Raw genomic sequence first — 22400 nt, 5'->3', positions numbered from 1 at the left:
TTTATTCTTCATAGGATCTAACATTAATCTATTGGGCTATATAGAATGGGTAGTAGAGGGGAATTCAAATTGCCCGACATGATATTTATGTGGTAGTACATTCTGGCACATGTTATGTGAGTGTCGGGTGGTCAAAAGCTTCTGGACGGTGGTATGGGGCTGTGTTGGGACTATATCTCTTGCCCCCACTTCTTGATGTCAAATTGTGTCTATTTGGTATCTCTTTAGAGGACATTACTAATAGAGCTACTTATAAACATATACTCAAACCAACGACCCTGGCTAAAGTTATTATTGCAAGAACTTGGCTTGCTCTCGACTTCTCTGATTTTCATAAATGGAGAGCGCTTATTGATGACACTATGAAGCATGAGAGGTATTTGTACACCAGTAGGAACGTGATGCATAAATATCACAAAATTTGGCCTTTATGATACAAATCACAATAAAGAATGTGTTCAGTGATCTGCTAGCTCTTGACTAATTGTTGAAAAGATGAAAGTGGAGGTTTCGTGATACGCCTTAGCCTGTGCACAATCATGGTTACTCTCCTTTGCATATTGTATTTGCACTATCTTTTCTGTAAAATATTTATATAAAAATAAATAGTGTTAAGAACTTTATGCTCTGCAAACCATTAGCATCTTTTGTTAATATTTTTGGTTGTATATCTACCTATTTAACCGGTGAATTTGTGTCATTGCAATGCAGAACATTCGACATATCTGGTTACTTCTCTATTATTTTCCAGATACCATATTGTTTTGGGGGTAAAAAAAAGGGGCTTCTTGGGTTGGTTGTTGTTTATTTTCTTTTTTCTGTTTTGGTAAACTGCAATCTAAAATACCCAATAAAAAATAGCAAAGCAGATATAAAAATTATGTTTGCTTGACTCCCACTAAAATATAACATTTTAATATATATATTCTTAAAATATATATATATATATATATATATATATATATATATATATATATATATATATATATATATATATATATATACAGAGTTAAGGCTTAGTTCAATAAAGAAAATCAAATACTTGAAAAAATAGTAAAAATATGAAAAGAAAATATTGTTTTGGACAGTGCTAATAAAATAATTTTGGTTTTGTCAGAGCTATGCAATCTATATAAACAAGCAAATGACACAAAGCTGCCATTAGTTGTACTAAATCACTGAAAAGAAATGTTAACGCTAAAATGTAGGGTTACTCCATTTTCCCCGATTGCCCAAGCTATCCAACTGGATTTCCTGTCCCGTTTTAAAGTGTATATTATATTTTACTTTCACCATTTTGTAAGTGTCTAATAAAGTTTTATTGATATTTCCGATAATATTTGTAGCAGCATATTATATTACATCGTTAAATACAACAGTCTATTAATGGCCTTTGATATACAGTATTAAAAGAAAATAATTGGATCAGAACCTGTGCTCAATTGGTGGATAAAGTGAAAGTAAGATTAAAAATATGTAGAGGAATTAAAAAATGTATGTCATATGCTAATGGCACATTAAACCTGCTTGAATGACAAATGAAGCTCTAATCACAACCATTTTTATATTCTTAGGTACAAGTTGACAAAAACCACAAAACAAAAACAATGTTAATTATTAGCCCAAAATCTAACTATATATATTTTGTTACTCAATATTTTCTCAAAGAAAACTTGACAATTTTATATTGGAAAAAGCAGATGGACTTTAAAATATATCATATCTAGAGCAGCGATTTGTCAAAACTACAGGTTAGTTATATAAATGTCTCTAAAGACTAGATTTTCATTAATTTATTTGGCTTTTTTTGTTTGGTTTATTTAAGTTTTTATGTGGCAGTTACAATTTATGATAAGCTCTGTTATTCCAAATTGACTCGATTTTCTATCCATTCGTTTGGGCCAACATGATCTTACTTTTATTTGTTTCCGTTATTTTTACGAGCTTTGAACTAGTTAAGAATAACTGCCTTTTCTTTTTCAATTTTCTTAAACTCTTCATATTACACTGGCCTTATCTAAGAACTAATTTATATTCACTTTAATCACTGCCTAGGTCAAAACATACTTTTTTTGTGTGAATGAATATTACTACTAAAAAGGAAGCTATACATTGAGCATTCTGAAGTAGAAAAATCAGGCAATGCCATAATCTGCCTGTTTAATTAAACGCAGTGGAACATTTCCATGTACTCTTAAACATGAAAGGTCAAATCCCCTACTAACCACTTAAGCTAGTCACACGTGGCAATTTTATCACTCAATTTGACAGAATTAGACTATCCATGAAAGATGAGAGAGGTTTCCAAGATTATGTCTCAGAAAGGGAAAGAACAACAACAATTGAGAACGTCAAGTTATTGATTTACAGAAACTCTACATACTACAAGCAGAGCCTGACCATTAACACACACTTTACAGTGTTATTTTTCTATTGGCTAAAACACAAATGAAAAGGTGACATTAACTTTTCAGGTGTGTACCTTAATTATGAAACGTGTCAGGGATAAGCCCCTCAAGCTGCTCCATGATTAGATATCTTATCATATATTCCAAGTCATACAATATATCACCTCTATTTTGTCAGGAAACCACTCCTGAACCCCTTTATCGGTCACAAACTGCCCTCTGCGCACTTGTGACTTGGAAGCTTACTGTAAGGGAACACACAGGATTTCAGCCTAAACCTCAAACTCACCTCTTCCTCTAAGACCACAGATTTCGCTGGTCCCTTCCCAACACATACGCACACTTCACACCTCTCAACAACTGCCACCAGCTACGTATAAGGCCTGTAGTAAACCTATGACTTAATCACCCAATTGCGCACACTCTGTGCTCTGGTAGCTAAACAGTTAACCGTTCACACACTGGTTTCTAAAGAGTTAATCCACCCAAGCAATCTGTCTCTTCTAAAGAGGCAATGAATTCATTTTAGAGCAATAAGGACAGAACTATTAATTGACAGAACTATTAAAAAATGTAAACAGTTATAAAAACAAATGTGATGAAAGTACAGAGCATCACTTACATATTATAATCTGTATGCTTGGGGCAGGCAAAATAGATGGACAGTCCTTCAATTAGATTGATCCCCAAGAAGCTGACAACTTGCCTCTTCCCAACACAGGTTTTTTAAGCAAAATCAAATGGGACGTTCTTCACAGGGACATGTTAATGCTAATAGGGGAGCAAGGATGTCCAGTGGGTGTCACTATAGTTTTCTCACAAATATTACCAAAGTTTTGACCTTTGGGTAAATCTTCACAGATATATCCCAGAGACATAGCTCCCCTTTCAATAAACCGGTTTAAATCTCCCGCACATGTAAATACCAAACATGATGGAATTATGACAATGTGATACCTTTTTCAAAGATATGTGATTATAGCTGTTCCCGGATACCGCCAGTACCTGTAATTCACAACCCTGGCTATTTACACGGCAGTTATGATTTATCCCTTATAAATAACTGTAAGCTCTCTATGTTCACGACACCTCCCACTTTTAAGAGATGGCATGGGGATTGACTGACAGGTCTGTGCCCAGGCCAACTCCCACAGATTCTCCCTGGTTCAAATGGAATAGCTGTTAGCTGGGTCTCAATAGGTTCTCTGGGGAGAAGTGTTAAGAATGGGTTAAATATCTCATTTAGCTGGGATTTCTGGTCCTTCAATAGCTGTGGGCTAACTTCTGCATTCTTACCTACACTCTCTGTACCTCTAACTGACTGTGTCTCTATGTGGGTGCTGTCTGCGAGAACGCCTCCTTCCCACGAAAAATCGTGTAGGTGGGAACCCCTTAATTCTGGCACAGCAGAATTCATACTTCCACTTTGCCCTGCTTCCCAGTTACAAAATACCCTGTCAGTGGGACACACTATGCGATTCTTATCTGGGGGTTATGGAACAGGACACTCCCCTCCCCCTTGTACTCATCTATCTGGGGGTGTAGAGTAACAGGGAGTTTGGGCCCCTCATCTACCTCCTTTAAGCCGTTAGACGGCTGACTAATGAGTCTGGGCTAGCCACTGACCCCGCTGTCTCTATAAACTCAAGTGAATAGTCAGAACTCAGATGGAGATCTGAGTGGTGAACATTCGAACTACAGGTCCCAGCAACAATGTAAGGACGGCTGTTACTCACTATTTCCCATTGGTCAGGTCTATGCGTCTCCCCCACATTTGCAACACCCCTGGGTACGGCTGCTTCAGGCACAGAACACACAGTTTCACTCTGCCCTCCCTCCCATTTAACCTGTACCCTATCTTCTGAGCATAATCACCTGGGTAGAAACATTGCCTTTCTCTAACACAACAGAATTAATCACATTGTCATCTGTTCCATTTCTAGCAAGCATAATATCTACACCATAATCAATGCCAATATTTGCAGTAACACTGTCATTTTTCCCTATCTCATGACAAGATGTCAGTCGAAGAACATGTGTAGATTCTAATGCAATACTACTTTTGGCATTATCATCATTACTCACTTCAAGTACAATAGAAGATACCCTTTTTCCCCTGTCACATCCTTGTGACTGGAAAAAAAACATGGTTACTCTCAGCAGGTTCTGATACTGTAACATGGGTGGCATTAAAACTACACACTTCAGGTACAATATGGCATTCTCTTTCCCTGGCACATCCTGGCACCTGGAAAGAACCATGGGTATTCTCAGTAGATTCTAACACAGTGGCATTATCATCATCATTAGAGACATACTGAGACAGCATTCTTCCTAAATCTGTCCCCAGTAACACATTTGTAGGCATATTATGTTACCCCAACATCTCTTAGACCTCTTCCAGCACCCCAATCAAGGTAAACCTTGGCTACAGGCACAGTAAGGTGAATTCCACCCACCCCTTGCACAGAAATACTTTCCTGGAATGAAGTCCTTTAACCCTACCAGTTCTGAATGCACTAGGGTCACATCCGCACCAGTGTCTCTTAACCCCACAGTTACCTTGTCACCAACAGTGACTGTTTGCAGGTTGTCCTTCCGGCCCCTTGTGGTCCAAGCAACACAAAGGACAGCTGTAGAATATTGCAGGGACGGTACCCCCCCCCCCCAGAGGAGGGTGAAGTGGTCCTCTTTTCTGGACACGCAGTACTAATATGCCTCACCTGGCTGCACACAAAACACCAGCGGGTGTCTCCTAGAACAGGCTTTGCCCCAACCCTCCCAAAAGATGAAGAAACAGTGGGTGATGGTGTTGAGGAAGGTGGTGTTGATCCTCCTGGCCGTCCCCCTTTCCAGGCATACTGCCCTGGCACAAAAGTCCCTCTTTTAGATGCAAGTGCCCAGGTGACAGTGTACTTGTCAGCCAGTCTAGCTGCCTCCACAGATGATTCAGGGTCCCGATCCACTACCCATTCCTTCACATCAGCTGGGCACAATGTAAGAAACGGCTTCATTAAATCTTTCAGAGCATCAAAGGTGGAGATCTTTAACCCTCCAATCCACTGTTTGAAAGAAGTAGACAGTTGGGCCACAAGTCCTGAATAAGTGTCAGAGGCACTGCGTTTTAAATCTCAGAATTTCTGCCTATGCGCCTCCGGCGTGATATCAAAACTCTGTAACAGGGCACTTTTGATTGCCTCATAATCTCCGTTCATCTGGGGTGGAAGATCTGCAAAGACCTCTAATGCTTTACCTCGCAAACCAGGGGTTAAATACTGCGCCCACTGATCTTTGGCCAGTCCATACTGTCGGCACGTTTTTTCAAATCCTCGCAAAAGAGCATCTAAATCCCCTTCTTTTTCCAATACAGGGAAATTCTCTGGATGGGGTCTGCAGATACCAGCCTCTCTGGCTTCTGGCTGGCGTTTGAGCTTGGCAAGCTCCAGCTCATATCTCCTCTCTGCCTCTCGTTCGGCAGCTTCTTTTTCTGCCTGTCTCTCCGCTGCCTCCATAGCAGCGCGCCTCTCTGCCGCCTCCATAGCAGCACGCCCCTCTGCCGCCTCCATAGCAGCGCACCTCTCCTGACGGTCAGCAGCTTCCTTCTCCTGGAACTGCTGTATAAGTTGCATTTTGGTTCTAATGTCCGCTGGGCCCACATGTTTTAGGGCAGTTTGCAAATAAGCGTCCATATAAGTGTCAACACATGAACTATTAGAATCATCCGAAATTAACAGTCCACTGTTTTGAGCAATATCCACAGTCAGGTCCGCTTCTGAATCCTGGCTGTGCCCTTCCTGGGACACATCTATGACTTGATGCTGATCTCTCTGCACAAGAGTTTCAATCATTTGCTCCTTGCTTTTGCCAGTAGTGGGAATTCCTCCATCCTCACAATGTGAAATCAGCACCTCCTTTGTCATGCTTTTATATGCCGCAGCCATCTCCTCAGTTACGTTGCAAAATAAAAGATAGGAAAAGAAAAAAAAAACAGAGAGAAGGGAAGGGCAACTGCTTTGCACGTATGTCTTCAAAATAATAATAAGCATTGAGTTTTGTCCATATGAACACGGCTGCATTCCTCGCAAGGATACTACCAGTTCTTAAGTGCAGGGAATAATTACTTAATTACTTAATGCCTTAAAAATGTGAAAAATCCCACAAGCTGCCACCAATTGTTCGGGATAAGCTCGTCTTGCTACTCCCCGATTAGATATCTTATCATATATTCCAGCAGTCATACAATATATCACCTCTATTTTCTCACTTGTGACTTGGAAGATTACTGTAAGGGAACACACAGGATTCCAGCTTAAACCTCAAACTCACCTCTTCCTCTAAGGCTACAGATTTCGCTGGTCCCTTCCCAACACATACGTATGCTTCACACCTCTCAACAACTGCCACCAGCTACATATAAGGCCCGTAGTAAACCTATGACTTAATCACCCAATTGCGCACACTCTGTGCTCTGGTAGCTAAACAGTTAACCGTTCACACACTGGTTTCTAAAGTGTTAATCCAGCCAAGCAATCTGTCTCTTTTAAAGAGGCAATGATTTTGTTTTAGAGCAATAAGGACAGAACTATTAAATTGTTAGATTTAATATACAAAAAGTACAATGCTTACAGAGAATAAAAAAACAATTAAATAAAGATTTGACATGCAAGTAAAAAATTGCAAACAGTTATAAAAAAAAAATGGGATGAAGGTACCGAGCATCACTTACATATAATATGTATGCCTGGGGCAGGCAGAAAAGAAGGACAGTCCTTCAATTAGATTAATCCCCAAGAAGTTGGGTGTGACTGATAGCACCCTTCCCTTAGATGCCTCAAGATGGGAGGAGGTTAGCAGAATCTTAATACAATCTAAACAATGCTAAATATTTTCCCTTATACATAATGGCTCTATAGCCATCAACAATATCAGTTGTGCAATAATGTCCTACTAACACCTATCCCCTTCTATAAAATGCAATTTTCTATAATGCCTCAGACAGGTGCACACATTACTTACAGAAGGAAGACCCTATGATCTAATAAATGGTAGGGTCAACCTGCAATTTAACTATTTTAAAAAAGTTTAAAAATTTGTGACTTTATATATTGTTTTACTAAACTAGACAGCAATACAATCTCATTTGGATTACATGTTTCTGTAGTACGTGGATATTGCGGAGAAAGAAAAGACAGTGTAAATTGAGGCACTCCGTGGATGCTCATTAAGATTTAACTTTTATTAGATTGATTAAAATGGACAAGAATTGAGCGAAATAATTAAAAAGATAGATAAAAGTTGTGAATAGTGATTAAAATGCAAAACGATTTTGCAAGGTCTCATCTTAATCCTTTTATATATGTAAGATAACAGGCTTAAATGGCACTAGATTACAGCTATGTAACACTTAATATTATATGTAAAATAGATGGATTTAGCTAATCATTTTGTTATCTAAGCATTAATGATAATAGCAGTTTAGTGAAATTATTCTAACTAAAGTGTCAACCGACATTGAGCTTAGGATAAACTTACAATAGCATCAAAGATAGAGTTCTCCTATGGAGCTTATGGGAGGTAGTATTATAACTAAGAGTCTGGTATAGGCTCATAGCTTAAGAGTCTGTATAGACTCATAGCAAAGGTCCCTCTCATACATAACTCGTAGCGCTAAATTCTGATAGATTTAGGTAAAGACATAGGAGATTGATAAAGCTTTTTCAAGGCAGAATGAATCCCGGATTTGACAGCTCTTATATACCCGTTCGTGTAGGTGTGGTTAAAAATAGAGGAACCAATCGTCAAGTTAAAGCCAAAGTGGGTGTATGCGCTGTCCTTCAGAAACCCTCGTGGGTTTGATTGACAGTCAGATTGCCCTATAGTTATCATTGTGATGCTTAGAAGGTTTCTCTTTATTGGTGGAAAGCAAAAGAAATGAATTGCTTGTCTCGAGGTTGAATTTCCTGAGTTAATGTTCGTAATATTATATGATAATATAGATAAAATGATGGATGTATTTACCTACGCAAAATTAGTTGATGGAAGATAGCTGAGAAGTACCCATGTAAGTAGTTTTTATATTGTACACGGGAACATATCATAGCTTTACTATTCTAATTAAAACTCCTACGGAAACATATTATTGAAGCTGGGAAAGGCAATAATTAGACTTTATCAGTGGTTGATATATGAATATCCCTTAAGATTACCATAAATATAATTATCAGTCAGATCATCCATCATTAGATGAATCTCATATATAGCTAATTTTTATTGTTAGAAGAAGGGGTTAATATTAACCACCTAGGTGTACTTTAATAAAGAAATGGTTCAATAGAAATTATCGATAAGAACTCATAAGTTGATATTTTCTTTAATATGAGGGATTCAAGTACCCTTATTAGTTTCTTTATAAAGATATATCAAACCTTGTTTGTATATATATATGAGAAAATAATAAAATAAAATGTAAGTAGAGAAATTGTCTAGTACAATGTGAATATGTTTATAATTTTGTAATTTTTGGGATCTTGGTGTAATACATTGTAATGTTAAAGTGTTTACATTGAGTGTAAAATAGAGGGTGAAACGATTTGTTTATGTGTGAAGAAGAGCATAACTAGTCCTTCTGGGTTTTATAAAGTGGAAAAATCAATAAATATACATCAATATGTCCTTCTACAATATATATCCATAAGGAATATACCATAGAGAATATAAATAATTAATAATAACATGCCTTTAGTGTAATGAAACTTTTGTGTGATAATAAGTAATAGTAAAATGTGTGAATACCAAAAAACCTTAATAGGGATCCCAAATTTACATGAAATTGAATACAGAGAAGAAAAACTCAAGTAGAACTTTGAAATTCTCCTAATGTTCTTAGTAGAGAAACTATATATAAATATGATTATCTCCAAAATAAAAATGAGTTCAATACATGTCATAGAAAAGATATATAGCTATTGTAATCATTAAGCCCATATGGGGCCATGCTTCCCATCTGGAATATCATTTTAGTCTCCTTTTGAAGTAATTCCTTTTGTAAGTCACCCCCTCTGATTCCCAAATTTATTTTGGTCATAGCAAAAGCTTGTAATCCCTTTGGATTCCCATCGTGGTGTAATAAGAAATGTTTTGCAACAGAAGTCAGTGTTTTAAATTTTTCTTGATCTTTTTTACTGTTCCTTATGTTATTAATATGCTCTAGTACTCTTTTTTTTTTTTTTTTTTTTTTTTTAAAAGGTCTGGTGGTCATTCCAATATATTTCAAGGAGCACGGACAGATAAGGCAATAGACAACCCCCAAGGAGTTACAGTTTAGAAATTCCTGTATCTTCCACTCCTTATTGAATTTGTCTTTATATATTTTGGTTGGTACCATGAATTGACAAGCCTTGCACGTTCCACATTTATAATAGCCCTTAAGTTCTTGAGGGTTGTACTTTTTGTTTTTATGGAGATGACTGTGTACTAATTTGTCTCTGAGATTTGTTGCTCTACGCCAACTGAATGATAGTTGTTCGTCAATATTTTTCTTTAGATCCTGGTCGGTTATTAAAATATGCCAGTGTTGCTGAAAGATCTTCTGTAACTGTCGCCACTCAGTACAGAAAGTTCCGATCATCCTGATCTTGGGGTTAACCTTATTGGGATCCCTTTTTGGATAAATTAATGACTCCCTTGTTGTATTAATAACCAATTTATTGGCTTTTTTTAGAATTTTATTACTATAACCCCTGTGTTGTAATCTTGTCATCAGTTCAGAGGTTCTTTGAGAACATGTTTGTTGGTTAGAGCAATTGCGCTTAGTCCTCAAGAGTTCTCCTTTTGGGATCCCATATAGGACTGGTGGAAAGTGAGAGCTTGTACAGTGTAGTATGGTGTTTGTGGCAGTCTTTTTACGGAAAATATCAGTTTCCAAGGTACCTAAAGATGTTTTACTAATAGTAAGGTCAAGAAAGTTGATTGAAAAATCATCAATTTCAGATGTTAATTTCAGATTTAATTTATTGGAGTTCAGGATGGAAGTAAAGGTGTGGAATTGGTCAATATCTCCATCCCAAAGAATCAAAATGTCGTCGATGTAACGAAGCCACATTACGATTTTATTCGTAAATTCGTCATTGGACTCAGTAAACACAAATTCCTGCTCCCACCACCCTAAAAAGAGATTAGCATAAGTAGGGGCACAAGTGTGCCCATTGCTGTACCTCTAATATGGAGGTAAAATCTCTCATTAAACACAAAGTAATTTTTAGTCAAAATGAATTCTAAGAGTGTCAATAGAAATCCATTAAATTCGGTATTGGTGTCCATATTTAAGAAGTAACGTACTGCTCCCACACCTTGTGTATGGTCGATATTAGTGTAGAGAGATTCTACATCATAAGAGGCAAGTTTGGTAGTTGAGCTGATGGTAAAATCTTGGATTTTGGAGCGCACATCCAATGTGTCTCTCACATAAGACTGTAGACCAACTACATAGTATCTTAAATGTTGGTCTACAAATCTACTGGCATTTTCAGTGAGTCCTTGGACTCCTGATATAATCGGACGTCCAGGGGGGTTAGTCTCATTTTTGTGAATCTTTGGGAGAGCATACATAGTTGGTATTTTGGGGTTCTTGACTGTCAGGAAATCAAAATCAGACTTGGTAATAGTACCCTTGTTAAATGCTGAGTTAATAATACGTTCGTATAGACTCAGGAAATTAGCAGTTGGATTAAAAATAAGGTGACGATAGCATAGTTGATTATTAAGCTGTCGCTGAATTTCATCTATATATTTTTCCAATGGCCAGATAACAATGTTGCCCCCCTTATCAGAGGGCTTAATCACAACATCTTTCCAACTACAGATCTCTTTGAGGGCTCTCGATTCCATATTACTTAAGTTCTTACTAATTCTGAAACCACCATCATTAGATCTAAAAAAATTATCTAGATCTCTTGATACCAGGTCCGTATAGACTTTTACTTGGGGACATATTTTAGCATCTGGAAAGAAAGTTGATTTTTTCCTTAAAGGGACTGGATTATATATGTTGGTACCAGTAGGAGGAGTGTTGTTCGCTCAATTCTTGTCCATTTTAATCAATCTAATAAAAGTTAAATCTTAATGAGCATCCACGGAGTGCCTCAATTTACACTGTCTTTTCTTTCTCTGCAATATCCAATATATATCAGTGTCTGGGTGCACCCCCCGGTTTGAATTTTTCTCTTCGGGTTAATCAGTGTTTATTATACTCTATGCTCGCATTATTTTACCTAGTGCGGTTCTTCCATCCCAGTTTTTTATGTTTCTGTAGTACATCAGATGAAGGCATATATATTTTTTTCCATTCGAACTACTATCCATTTTTAGGGCATTAGTAAATCTCCCTGCTTTGTTTGGGTTAGGAAGAAGATTTGTGTTCCCAAACACTTGGGAACACAAGATAATCAAATATAAATCAATATAGGACACTCTGCAATACTTATTGTGGCAGTGAGTTAAACTCCACTTGGTAAATTTGGGAATCATTAAATCCATGTGCATATTACCCCAGTTAATATTTCTATAAGTTAGTCTTGAATGTAATCAATTATTTAAATCTAGTAGAATAAACCAGAATAAAATATAACAGTATTTTTTATCTATTTAAAACAAGCACTATTTTATGGAAGACAGAAGTACTTTCTGAATTAATAATTTAGCTTAAGATGATAAATTGTTACATTTTCCGGCAAGCATCATGTTACTCTTAATAAATGGACGAGTTCAGTTATGAAAGCAAGACACTCTTGGGTAATGACCCTCAATGTTTGATTTTCACACTTATTTACAACTTGCGTTTCCTAATTTCTCCCTGTTTTTGTCTGAATATTTCTAAATAAAGATTCTGATGACCTTCACCTGGCCAGAACTCACATAATACTATCACAAGGGGACCGGTTTAGCTTGGTAGTGGTGGCACTTATCTGTATTTCGTGGTGTCTGTATTTATTGATAACTGTCTTCTGGTCCGGGTAGCCTTGTTCCTGAAGGGTTCTAATTGGAAAACCTCTGCTTCCTCAGCTATCACTTGAGTCTCTCCCTGTTGTCAGGGTTTGTTGCTGTCTCTGGTGTGCACTTTCTGTTTATTATATTCCCCCGCTGAATCCCTGACTTTACATAGTGCTTTCCCTCTGTATCTATGCTCAAGCTCTCAAATTTATTCCTTGCCGTTGCCTCTGTCATTTGTCTCTGTCTTTATTTTACCTGTTGCAGCATATCCCTGATTTATTTATCTTTTCACTTTCTAGAATAGGCCTACTAAACCCATGACCTTGCTGCTGCAGCCTGGAATAGTGTAGGTTTGTTTCAAATCAGGCTACTTGTGGCACACCAGACGCCTCCACCATGTGATCTTCCCAGGACCCTCCCACTTGGCAGACATCGCGGCCTACATTGTAGCGTCCTAGCATTGTAGGAACAGCTCCTAAACACATACACACATTGGGCACCTGCCATCCTTAAAAGCTGGTGCCTAGAGTAGAGCGTTATTCAGGAATGACACCTGCAGCCTACTTTGGCTTTCAGTTACAGCATCTGTTCAACAACCTCCACTTGTTTGGGTCCTGCCTCCGAGATATCCTCCACCCACCCAGACCCTCACCAAGCTCCAAACAAATCCGAAACACACCTGGTGACCATCCCCAGCAGGGGATACTGAAATCTTTATTACACTAAACATGGATCTTTTCCATGTTTGTAGGGCACTATGTTACTGTGACAGGATGGATTGCCTATGCCACCCTGTCTGTTGTTCCTGAGAACCGGCTGGGCTTACTTGGCCACCGTTCCCTTTTGTTATCCAAAAAGCGCCCTCTTGCCGCAGTAGGAGGGGCTTAAGCTGCAGCCACCACTGGACTCCTATACCGGCATCCAGAACCGGGTTTCCTCAGGGTCACTGACGCTGCTAGCGTGTCTCGCTGCTGGTGTACCTGGGCTGGTCCTCCTGACCTCTTACTATGGATCAGGGATGCTGTGAATGGATCCCCCCTGGCCTATCACATGCAGACAGAGCGGTGGTACTGGAAACGTTTGGGACCAAACCGCAGAGACAGCCGGAGAACGGATTAGGTTTAGGGTCTAATCTGTAGACCACAGGAATACAACGATATTGAAGATGGTTCCAAGCAGGTCTTTGAAGCAAGATGGTTTATTTGCTCACACACACTGGTGGAAGATACCAGTGTGATCAGGTCAGATGAAGTCAGAAGAATGATACATTACATGCTCACAAAAGTCACTTTTAAACAGTACTGACATAACTCCTAGCATAGGTAAGCCAGCCCCTGGCTCCAACCAGTCTAGAATATTCCCTCAGATCTCAGGATGTAATCTAATTTTACATCTAACACAATTTAACTTCCAAATCCCCCCTTCAGATGTTCTGTGTCCATTGTTTAGAGTTCCTGTCTGTCTAACAGGACCTGTACTCAGGTAACAGCCCCCCTGTTGTGCATTCAAGTGTTGGTCACTCACATTGAATAGACTTAATTAGCCTTAATGAGGACACATCCTCTCCTCTACACCACAGACTTACAAATGCTTATCAGACATCAAACATATACCTTAGACATGAATGCATTTCCTCTCACTAAGATATGCAAAAGGATTTCAAAACAAAGACTTATTGTATCAGATATATACATCAGAAATAGGCATTTCCTATAGCAAGGTTAAACAGAAAACCCAATTTTCTACCCTGGTCTCAGAGATAACGACTTCCTATCTTACGCTAAACAAAAATAAGTGCAAATGCAATTACATAAATAAGTGCCCTGCGCTATTCGCTTTAAATACATTTTTACCAAAAGTTATTTAATAGTGATCCAGTCACAGTTACTTTCCTCCATTTTGCACAGTTGTCCCTTGAAAAGGTTTTATTATATTTAATGTGAGTGATTGCTTTACATATAGTCAATTAGAACTTGTCTCCCCATAAACAGCAAACCTTTCTCTTACATTCAAATTAAATTTCTCATTAGTATCATTTTTTAAAGTAGATCTAGTTGTAGAACTCACTTAGTACACACACAATTAGCTATATTTCTGTTTCTGCAAAAACCGTGTGTTGCATTTCAAACTGCCCACCACCCTTAGCATTAAATAAGTCTGTAAATTGAAAAAGTATTCAGAGTAATGCTGCCACCTAGGGATCATATTTTAAATCGAATTATCAGCCAATATTTCAGAACAGGATTGTAAAAAAAAAATCGAAATAATGTGGACATTATATTTTCTCTCAGATTTGAAATGAAGACAATTCAATTTAGCAAAATCTAATAAATAGGTGGCATTTTGTTGGTGCTGAGGTTTTTGAAAACTGAATTAGATACAAGACTGATTACAAGAATTATTTGCCAGATTTTCCCCCATTTCAGCTGGCAGGTAACGTCATATTCTTGTCTTTAATGTAAATAGGTACTTGCCTACTTGTGTAATTCATTGACGATTCAGGTTGTACTTTCAGATATCTGTACATTGCTTCTTCTTTGCTCAAGTTGCTTTTACCTTGATTTAGATTTCCAGAAAAGGAAAGAATGCTAAAAATCTGCATGGGGAAAAAAACAAAAACATTTTTTGCTTATAATGCTGAACTGTAAGAATTTTAGCAACAATGAGAAAATGTAAATAGTTTAATATATGGGGTTCAAAAATATAAAACTTCAATGCTTTGCAAATCTCATTTGAAACTTGTATCAAAATGTGACCATACTCATTTGTTCTAGAAAGAAATAAAGTGATCAATGAAAACAATCAAATGAAAAAACTGTTCAGCTAAAAATGTGAAGAACATTACAGATAAATTTACACACTACAATGATCTATTTGTAACATTAAATACTATTTTATAGTCCTGATCTGGTATTGTTGAACTTGATGATCACAATGAATGTAGTGCTCTGGAAGTTATAAATTCCACCATCACTATACCACAAGTGGCAACACATTGTGTTTGAAGGCTGCACTGTATATGAAGTACCCTGCACTCTTGTGATTAGTACTACACAGTACATCCAGTAGAGTACAGTTTAGAGGGCAATCTTACTGACTATAAAATGTATTTACGGTTACATAATTGCTATGGTCTTCTTTGTGGTTGATCTTCATGACAGATTTTAACTAACAGCTTGTGCTGACAGTATCTTGGTAATATATATAGGACCAGCTAAAAACTATCCTCTGATGCTTTCCAGTTATCTACAAACATTTTTCATTATACTATATCACAGTTGTGGCCGGGTCCGAAAGTGTCTAGCCGTCGTACGTGTGGCCATTTTTGAACGAATCTCCAGTGCCGGGTGGGTTAAATCACCAGCGCTAGGCACAGCGCGGATAGTGTGAAGGAGACATGTATGAAATACGAATAAAAGTGTATATTAATGTATGCGCTGCGAAGCGAGTACCCAGTGCTGCAGCATGGAAGGGGTTAATGTATAAATGTAAGGTTAACAAATAAATGTAAATGTTTAATGTGTGTAGGCGCTGCAGCGTCGATAGTTAATCGTAGTGCAACGCTGAAAGCGTTAACTCCAGGCGCTAGGCGCAGGGCGTGCAAATATGTGTAATATATAAATGTTTATGTGTAAAATGTGTTTTTAAAGTAAATGTGTATAGTTAATAAAGAAAATGCACTTACCTTGGTCCAGTGGGTACTGCAGAGGCAGCCCTGGATCCTTTACCCCTCGGAAGCCTGGAGACCCAAGAGGCTAAGTCGTTTTTTAGACCTCAAAGAGCTGCAGGTAGCGACAGGGTAGGGACTACTGCCCCAGGATCTGGCTGCTCTCTCCTGGTACTGTTTTCAGCCAGGGGGAAGAGCCAGACCTCAGTACAGGGTCCCTGGAATTAGTTTTAGGAGGGAGATTTAAAAGATAAATCTCCAGCCTCAGACACTCTGGCACCAGGGGAGGAGAGTGGGCTGAGCTCCCCTCTCTCTAGCAGCTCATTGGTAGGGGGAAGTACACTCCCCCCTGCCACTAGCTTCAATGACAAAAGGTGTTAACCTATCTTGGCTGATTTACGTGCAGGCTACATGAATCAGTTCAGATTAGTTGAAGAGGCAGGAGGCTGGATTACCTCCTGCTAAGATAGTCTCCAGAACTGTATAAAATGAGGTCTGTTTTACACTGAAATCTATTATTTTTCCATCTGTACCTTTCTGGCTGCCACCAGTACCGTCAAATAGTGGATGCAACTGTCCTGATCTAACATCAACTGCCTAAGGAACCTGCTTTGATGCCTAATTACCTGCAGTAATTCCTGTGACCTGCAGTAATTTGTGTGACCTGCCAATCTAATCCATTATCTGGCTGTTCTGAGGTTGGGACCCAGCATTCCAGTACCAACGCTTTGCCCATTACCTGCAACTCTGGCCCAGTGTGATAGGCCAGGGGGAATCATCCACAGCAACCCTGATCTGAAGGCAATAGGTCAGTGGTACCAGCAAGAGGGTACACTAGCAGCGAGAGTTACCCAGAAAGATGAGGTTCTAGATGCAGCAAAAGAGTCCAGCGGTGGCAGCAGCATAAGCCCCTCCTTCTGTTGTTAGAGAGTGCATTTGGGATAGAGAAAAGGCACGCCCAACCGGTCCCCAGCAACATAACAGACAGGGTGGCAAAGGAGATCCATCCTGTCACAACAGTACATGCTGCACATGTCACATTATGGCACCAACAGCTAATGGTATATATAATGCTGTATACAAAGGAAAACACAACACTATACATTTTAGAACACATACACAGTTAAGATTGTTCCTACTCCTGCATTTCTTAAAATAATGACATTGCATACTACTCAGAAAATACATTGAATTACTACAGAAAATTACTCTAGTTCACAGACTGTTGAAAAGGTTATTGAGAAATGGTATTTACAGGGGTTGTCCAATTTTAATCAATCCTGCCATAAAGTGCAGAAAATGGGAGAGGCTGCCTCCGAGCGTCAACCCCTATTAGCTTGTATAAGAGAACTCATTTGATACTTTTTGTGCTCATTTTCCTTGAAGTGTCGAGCACACTGAAAGTCATCCAGAGTGCTTCCATAGAGCTCTATTGAAGCACTATGCACAGGCCCAGCCGCCTAGCTCAGAGACATAGCCCCTTACAACACAGTGTGCTATTTCATGCATGGTATTATTGTGTGTCAAACAGAAATGTTGCAAAAACAACTGACAGCAGAGAAATCAGAGGCAGTCACAAACTCCTATATAGAGAAATAGCAAACAAATCTATATTAATCACAATGTTGGAATTTTAAAAGCCTTTAATACACACTCAAATGGAGAAGGAGGTCAAAACATGCTTATAAGACCAAAATACAACACTAATCTGGGAAAACTGTTTAACCTGCAGGACCTTGATACCTGCAAACGGAGAAGAGACTGGCATACCAGTAAACTATATAAGGATGGGTACATTGAAATCACTTACTCAGCTTTGTGAGGAGTTCTCTCATGTGATCTCAATACCTCCAGCCAAACCATGTGATCCATGTACAATACACATGCGCAAGTAACTTACACATACAACAAGCAATAAATTTGGCAGGCAGCTTCCCAGCTGCACTTCTTCGTTCTAACCAAGACACAGACCATAAAAGCTGATGGACCAAGGGTATAATTGACAAATGATTTTGGCCCCATTGATGACTAAGGGGCAGATTCAATTGGCAGCGCTGTTCCTCAGAACATCACAGCCACGTATTTTTTACCTGTAGTACAGTAAAAATTAACGCTCATTTTTAATCACACCTCTATGGGGTGCGAGCAAAAATGACAGATTTCTGCGGGCGTTCAAGAGACACCTCGCGCAGATTTCTTCTCAATTGAATCTGCCCCTAAGTGTGGCAAGAAGCTATAGAGATCCCCACTAAAAATAATTACCTAAACTAAAATAGTTACCTAGTCGAACTTTCTGCCCAGCACCAACCTCCCACCACTTAGACCGAGGGTCAGCAACCCATGGCAGGCGTGCCAGTCGTGCCACACGGACCACTTTTGTCTGGCACACCGAGCTCCACAGCAGTCTCACAAAGACGGAGATGGCCAAAGAGCAGCAGCTCCATTTTGGCAATCTTCGGCTGCTTTAGTGAAGCAGCAGCCAGGCTGCAGTGAAGAAGACGTGTGCACGCTGACTTCGAAAGTTGACTATTATGCACACGAACAATTGGTTGGCACACCTTGAATTGGTGCGGCATAACTGTGGCACACTTTGAATTGGGTAACATCTATGTGGCACACTTTGAATTGGGGAGCAACTATGTGGCATATTAATTGGGGGCAATACTGTTTGGCATAATATGAACTGGGGGCACTACTGTGGTATAATATGTATTGAGAGCAATACTATGTGGCATAAAATGAATTGGGAGCATTACTGTTTCATAAAAGTGGAAATTTAGTAATGGCCGTATAGAAAATGTAAGTGAATGGAATTTTATAATTTTACTAGCGAAGCAGTAGAAGAATTGGCAGTATAGCTTACCACCGTATACAGAACACTTCGACCACATACACACATATATATATATATATATACACACACACACACATATATATGCACATACACATATCTGTCCAGGAATTGGGGAACAAGTTATAAATTGCTTTAATTTTTTTTTTTACATTTCCAGTTGTCTTCTCTGGATTAGTCTGCATTACACAGTTTAGTATTTGTGGACTTATACAATTATGATATCTGTGTATCTAAATATTCCTACTCACTTTAGTCATTTAGTTCACTAATATTTACCCTGCCACTATTATTTGCCCCAGTAGAGGTTCAGGAATCTCATGAAAATAAATCTGAAGACTTCTCAATAAAAAAAAGGACAGAAACTATAGGTCAAAGAGCATATTGACACCAGTTAGTGTTTTGGGGTGTTGGCTACATGACCCATTACTAGGGTCATTTTACATTCCAGCTCTTAACTCGTATTATACCATTCTTTCACACACTTCATTATTTCTGGCTCCTCTGTTCAGTTTTCATTAGGCTTATCCTTACCACATAAAAGTCATCTCTCCATATGCATCACCATTCCAGTATAACCCCCTAAACTTTTCCTGCCAACTCTTAATTTAAAACATTTTGTTTTTGAAAGGGAAAAATAATAAGGAAATTGAATATATAAATTTTCCATAAATCAATAAATCACATTACAAATAACATAAACATAATTTATTAAGTTAAACATACAATGTATTGATAATGATACCTGCCAACTCTTTATTCCAACCTCTATTGGACACCACACAGTATCCTGCTTTGCAAGATGAGGATTAAAACACCTCTAATCCCTTATTAAGAGAGCCAAGTATTTTTTATTATTCAATTTGATTTCTTTAAACAAATTGTAAAAAAAACATACCTCTAAATAGTTATTTTGTCTAGCTATATCTGCTGGTGTGCTTCCAGTTTTGGTTGATAACTTCATATCCGCTCCCAGCTCCAGCATCTTCAAAACTGTGTTTTTATGCCCATCATGAGCAGCCCATGTCAATCCCTGTGTTAAAAATGAAAAAAAGAGAAAAATTAAAGAAGTAAAAGTGTACAGTAAAAACAGGGTGCTATTCTGCTCCAAACAATATATCCCAACATATTAAGAAGCAAAAGGTGCTTTTTTTAATAATCAAGGGTTAGAAAGCATTTGCACACAAACAGGACTGTGATGCAATTTAACAGACTCTCATGGTACCATGGTAAACTAATATTTTTAAAGTGTAGCTCAATGTAGACAAATTCTTAGTCATTCTGCATTTCTGGCAATTGATTAAATTTTAAGAGTTTTCATTATTTTGTATTTGTTTTTAAAAGTCTGACGCATTATGTCTCGAAGCCGAGACTTTTTTTTTAAAAAAAACAACTTACATTCACAATACAGTATCAGCTTTTCTTGTCTTTGTAGAGCTATACAGCCTCTCTCCCCAGGTAATGAGAATGAGCGATCACCCCGATAGCCTCTTAAAACACACCTTACAGGTGCAACCATTAATCCAACTACTGAGAGACTGGACGGTCAGAAGACCTGGACTGGACTTAATGAATCGAACCCGCCCTCTCACTCCATTCACATCCAATGGAACCTTTACTCCAGGAACTTACTCAAATGAAAAGCTTTTTGGAAAGCTTTCTTTACAAATATACAAACATTTTCCATTGGAATTAAAATGCATAGGGCAGAAACTTCATATATACCTTCACTTCAATCACTTCCCCAGTGTCTATTACACAATATCTATCTATATAATATAATATAATATAATATATATATATATATATATATATATATATACACACACACACACACAAGTTAACCCGTGCATGATACTCATGCATTCTAGTCAAATCAAGCTGCTTAAGGTCTTAAAAAGGTTCTTCATGCATTTGGGCCTAGCCCAGGCCTCCTCAGGGGAAGAGCGTTACTTCCCGACGCAAGCGGCCTTTTTAATGTGTGTTTATGAGGTAAAATTACCTCACGAAAATGAGTTTGACCCCTCAACTCGTAAATTTAGCCTTTACTACCCCTCTCACGGGGTGAAGGGGGGATGATGGAAGTTAACTGACTTGACTATTCTAATTTTTTTGTCAAATAATGTCAGTATACCAAATTTCAGGTCAATTGGATGAGCCCTTTCTGAGAAAATAGTTTTTTCCACACACACACACACACACACACACTAACGCACGCCTCTACACATGTGTGTTCATGAGGTAAAATCACCTCACGAAAATTTCAGCCCTGTTTGAATTTTTTTCCCACACACACTAAGAATTTAGTAGGTCAGTGTATAACTCCGCCCAGCAGGTGGCGCTGCAGCTTGGTTTTTTTTTTCACACACACAGACAGACGCCACTAAGCATTTATATATTAGAGATATATATATATATATATATATATATATATATATATATATATATATATATTAAAATTCAAACAAAAGGGGCGCTTCCATGGTGTATTATCCAAGTAAAAGATTTATTCAAAAGAATAAAATTGCACGTACCACAGGATAAAATGTTTCAGGCATATGTTACAATACAGCTCACTTCCAGTCTCCATACACGGACATCAGATTTGAAGTAGCAAGTATCAGCATAGTATCAGCATAGATCCATGAACACCTCTTGTTTTTGTTTTATTATCCAAGTAAAAGATTTATTCAAAAAATTAAAATTGCACGTTTGAAGTAGCAAGTATCAGCATAGATCCATGAACACCTCTGTTTTTGATGAAGGATTGGTTCAGTCAGATGTTACAAACCCTCAGAAGTTTAGAGGTGACTCTAGAGATATATGTGTACAAATTGAAGGTCTTTTAGTTAAAGAAACAAAAGCATGGTGGGAAGTGATGGGGTTGGAAAACTATATTAAAGCGAACAGGATTCCCAGAGGGCTCAGATTGTTGAAAATGCCTACTTTTGGACAGACTAACGAGCCATTTCTTCAGGAATGGTATCGGATTTTAGATAATTGTTCATTTGAATTAATGAGACTTATAGTGTCTGAGAAAAAGAAATCAATGGAGGAGATCCATAAGGAATTAAAAGAATTGGATAATACTCTTCAGGCAAAGACCACCCCTATAGAAATAGAGAAATTTAAGAAAGAGGTGGATATAAAAGTAAATAAAATTGAAAGTGAAGTGATTGAATCTAAGAAAAGGAAATTTCAGAGGGATAAAGTAGATTACGAAAACAATCAAATACGTAATTGGAGTAGGTTCTCTGTACCGTTTAAAAGAAATCAGAACTAATATGAGTTTGTACAATCTAACACTCAGAGGAATAGATCTAAAAATAGATATAATAATAGAGACCGTTGGAATACTGTCCCGTATAAAAGAAGGTTTGAGTCAGACCAGAGAAATAAATTTAATAGAAAAGATTTCCAGATCGATACTAACAATAGATTCCAAGTCTTTCCAAGCGCCCCTTTTGTTTGAATTTTAGGATTTTGC

General features: G+C 38.1%; 1 protein-coding gene across 2 annotated transcripts in view; it reads right to left on the bottom strand.

Annotated features, from left to right (window-relative positions):
- The window catches only part of ASZ1 (ankyrin repeat, SAM and basic leucine zipper domain containing 1), a 165297-nt gene that overhangs the window by 73400 nt on the left and 69497 nt on the right, over positions 1 to 22400 (bottom strand). For both annotated transcript variants that reach the window (XM_075208977.1, XM_075208976.1), the window contains exons 6-7: positions 19812 to 19946; positions 14870 to 14991 (exon numbers count right to left, since the gene is read on the bottom strand). In XM_075208977.1, coding sequence (XP_075065078.1) covers positions 14870 to 14991; positions 19812 to 19946 — 257 coding nt within the window. The remainder of the gene's footprint in view (positions 1 to 14869; positions 14992 to 19811; positions 19947 to 22400) is intronic.

This window comes from Mixophyes fleayi, chromosome 4, assembly GCF_038048845.1.
Source record: "Mixophyes fleayi isolate aMixFle1 chromosome 4, aMixFle1.hap1, whole genome shotgun sequence".
NCBI classification, from domain to species: domain Eukaryota; kingdom Metazoa; phylum Chordata; class Amphibia; order Anura; family Limnodynastidae; genus Mixophyes; species Mixophyes fleayi.
Note: the sequence above shows the minus strand (reverse complement) of the source record. Positions and strands in the feature narration are given on the sequence as shown.